This window comes from Grammomys surdaster, unplaced genomic scaffold (genome assembly GCF_004785775.1).
Source record: "Grammomys surdaster isolate TR1022 unplaced genomic scaffold, NIH_TR_1.0 301565, whole genome shotgun sequence".
In the NCBI taxonomy this organism is placed as follows: domain Eukaryota; kingdom Metazoa; phylum Chordata; class Mammalia; order Rodentia; family Muridae; genus Grammomys; species Grammomys surdaster.
The window spans coordinates 1-2589 of NW_021625678.1; the positions used below are offsets into that span (position 1 = coordinate 1).

General features: G+C 51.6%; 1 protein-coding gene across 2 annotated transcripts in view; it reads right to left on the minus strand.

The window, feature by feature from the left end:
- Positions 1–6: 6 nt before the first annotated feature.
- The window catches only part of LOC114616138 (H-2 class I histocompatibility antigen, D-37 alpha chain-like), a 3409-nt gene continuing 826 nt past the window's right edge, over positions 7–2589 (minus strand). Inside the window, exons 3-8 of one of the 2 annotated variants that reach the window (XM_028761659.1) lie at positions 2140–2415; positions 1349–1624; positions 1106–1222; positions 898–927; positions 693–740; positions 7–457 (exon numbers count right to left, since the gene is read on the minus strand). In XM_028761659.1, the coding sequence (XP_028617492.1) occupies positions 899–927; positions 1106–1222; positions 1349–1624; positions 2140–2415 (698 nt within the window). In that variant the 3' untranslated portion in view covers positions 7–457; positions 693–740; position 898. Of the gene's footprint in view, positions 458–521; positions 741–897; positions 928–1105; positions 1223–1348; positions 1625–2139; positions 2416–2589 lie in introns of those variants that run through there. The other variant, XM_028761658.1, reaches the window with a different exon arrangement.

Below are 2589 nucleotides of genomic sequence, written 5' to 3' on the forward strand. Positions count from 1 at the left end.
GAGACCAAGGAAAGCTGGTGAGAGGTGCCCGAGTCTGTCCGCAGACGGATTATGGATGCCAGTCTGAGTCCTCAGCTTGGTTATCATAAGCAAAGGAGAAAAGGAGATTCCTGGGCTGACAGACAGTACTGTGCCTCAGCGGTTGGGGCCCAAATGAACTGCAGAATCTGAAGGCTTTTTAGTCTTCCTAAGGAAGCTGGGGGTGTCGGCCAGCACATTGTCAGTAAGTAAGCAAAGAAGGTAAGAGGTACAGAACCAAAGCCCTGGAGATCTGTCATCTTGTTACTCCACGAGTCCTGCAACACAACACCCGATGTGCTGTTCTGTAGAGAGGATGTGCTATGGGGACCAAGGAGAGGCTGCAGAGCTAAGTGTTGGGCCAAGAGAATGAAGGAAGCCAAAGAAAAAACGGCAGGAGCAGACTGCCGAGAGATGTAAGCTGCTTCCACTGCCAAGTCTAAGTCCAGTAAAAATGAGTAACCACGAAAAAAAAAAAAGAAAAAAAAATGAGTAACCAAAAATGGTCCAAATTTCAACAAATACATTTTTGGGAGAGGCAGAAGTGGGTAAAGGCACTTACATCCAATATAAAGATACCAAGTCATTCAAATTTTTACATCTGGGAGGCCCTGGGATCCAGTGTTCTCCCCTTCGACTCAGGTCCAATCCCAGGCCCACAGGGATTTTTGTACCTTTTCATGCCTTCTGAGGGCAGTCAGTGATCAGGAAAGCTTTGCAGCCTGCAGTAGAAGAAATAATAAGGCACACTCAGGAGACTGAGATGACTTGGAAAGAGGCAATTATGGGTCCACTCAACTCCCTGTGAGCTCCAGCTCCATCCTAAAGGCCTCAGGGACAAGGGTTCCCCCTTTCCCCCCTCCTAACATGCATACTTACCTTAAACATGAGCATAGCTTCTTTTTTCACCTGTGAGAAGAAAAGCCATGAGAGACCAGGGAAACACCAGCCCTAGGAAGTGTCCAGAACTGACAGCAGACCCAGTTGGAGACAGTATCAATGATGATTGTGGATGTGTTTTCCATTAATGAGCAGAGCACACTTCTAAAGGAGGCTGAGAGAAAACTCAGACCCTGCCCTTTCCTACCTGTGTTTCTCCTCCTCTTCACCACAAAAGCCACCACAGCTCCAATGATGGCCACAGCACCAAGGACACCCAGAACAGCAATGATCACCATGTTGGAGTCAGTGGGTGGAGCAGGCTCTGGGAAGGACAGGTACAGGAAATAAAGGTAAGGGTGATGACCCCAGCTCTCAGCCCTGACCAGCTCAGGGTCTGCAGAAGGCTCCAGCTTTCCCTACTGCAGCCCTACACCCACTCCCTCCTTACCCCATCTCAGGATGAGGGGCTGAGACAGCCCCTCATGTTGCACATGGCATGTGTATCTCTGCTCCTTCCCAAGAGGCACCACCACAGATGCCCACTTCTGGAAGGTTCCATCCCCTGAAGGCCTGGTCACCACAAGCTCCATGTCCTGGGTCAGGTCCTCCCCATTCAATTGCCAGGTCAGGGTGATGTCAGCAGGGTAGAAGTCCAGGGCCCAGCACCTCAGGGTGACATCACCTTCAGATCTGGGATGATGGGTCACACGTGTCTTTGGAGGATCTGAGGGAGAGAGTTCAAAGGATGAGGCATCTTACTTTCTTCTGTGCACTCAGCAGTATACATGGGACCATCCTGGGATGGACAGGAGAACTGGGGTGGGATTAGGGTGTCCATGATCAAGACCCCAGCTAGAGCACATGCACCTGGGTGATATGTTCTCTGAGACTCTTTGGGATGTGAGTGTGACAATATGGAGTAGGAGGCTCCAGGTCTCTGCAGACTCAGGGGAAGGGCTTCTGGTCTCCATCTGACTGAGAAAAGCTGGAGTCTGACTCTAGAGAGCCTGAGTAGGGCTTAGAGGGAGGCCTGAGAAAAAGCTCCCCATAGGTCCAGGGCCATAGTCAAGGCTGATCTGCTTGTGTTAAGGATTTGTCTCCCTACATGGGAAAAGCAGCCTTGGGAGTCTCTCTCCTCTTCAGCGCTGCGCCTGTTGGACAGCGTTCTGCCCCTGAGTTCTATATACCCCAAGCCTTTCCCCCAAACCCCATAGGAAAACTGAGAGGTCTCCAGGGTACCTGAGCGCAGCAGCTTCTCCTTTCCCAGCTCTAGGTATGTCTGGAGCCACTTCACACAAGAACCTTGCAGGTATGCCCTCTGGTGGTGGGCCTCATCGACCTTCTCTGACTTGCTCTTAGAGATCTGTGAGGCAAAGTCAGTCGCGGTCCAGGAGCGCAGGTCCTCGTTCAGGGCGATGTAATCCCGGCCATCATAGGCCTCCTGACAATACCCGCGGAGCAGGCGACCATCAGGCCCCATATCGCAGCCATACATCCACTGCAGCGTGTGAGGCTCTGGAAGGGATACGCTGATCAGCGCCCCCTATCGCCACCATGCCCGCTCTCCGTGGATATCCCAGAACTTTCAGAAATGAAAGTGCAAGGGAAAGCCAGGGCTACACAGAGAAACCGTGTCTAGAAAAAACAGAGAGAGAGAGAGAGAGAGAGAGAGAGAGAGAGAGAGAGAGA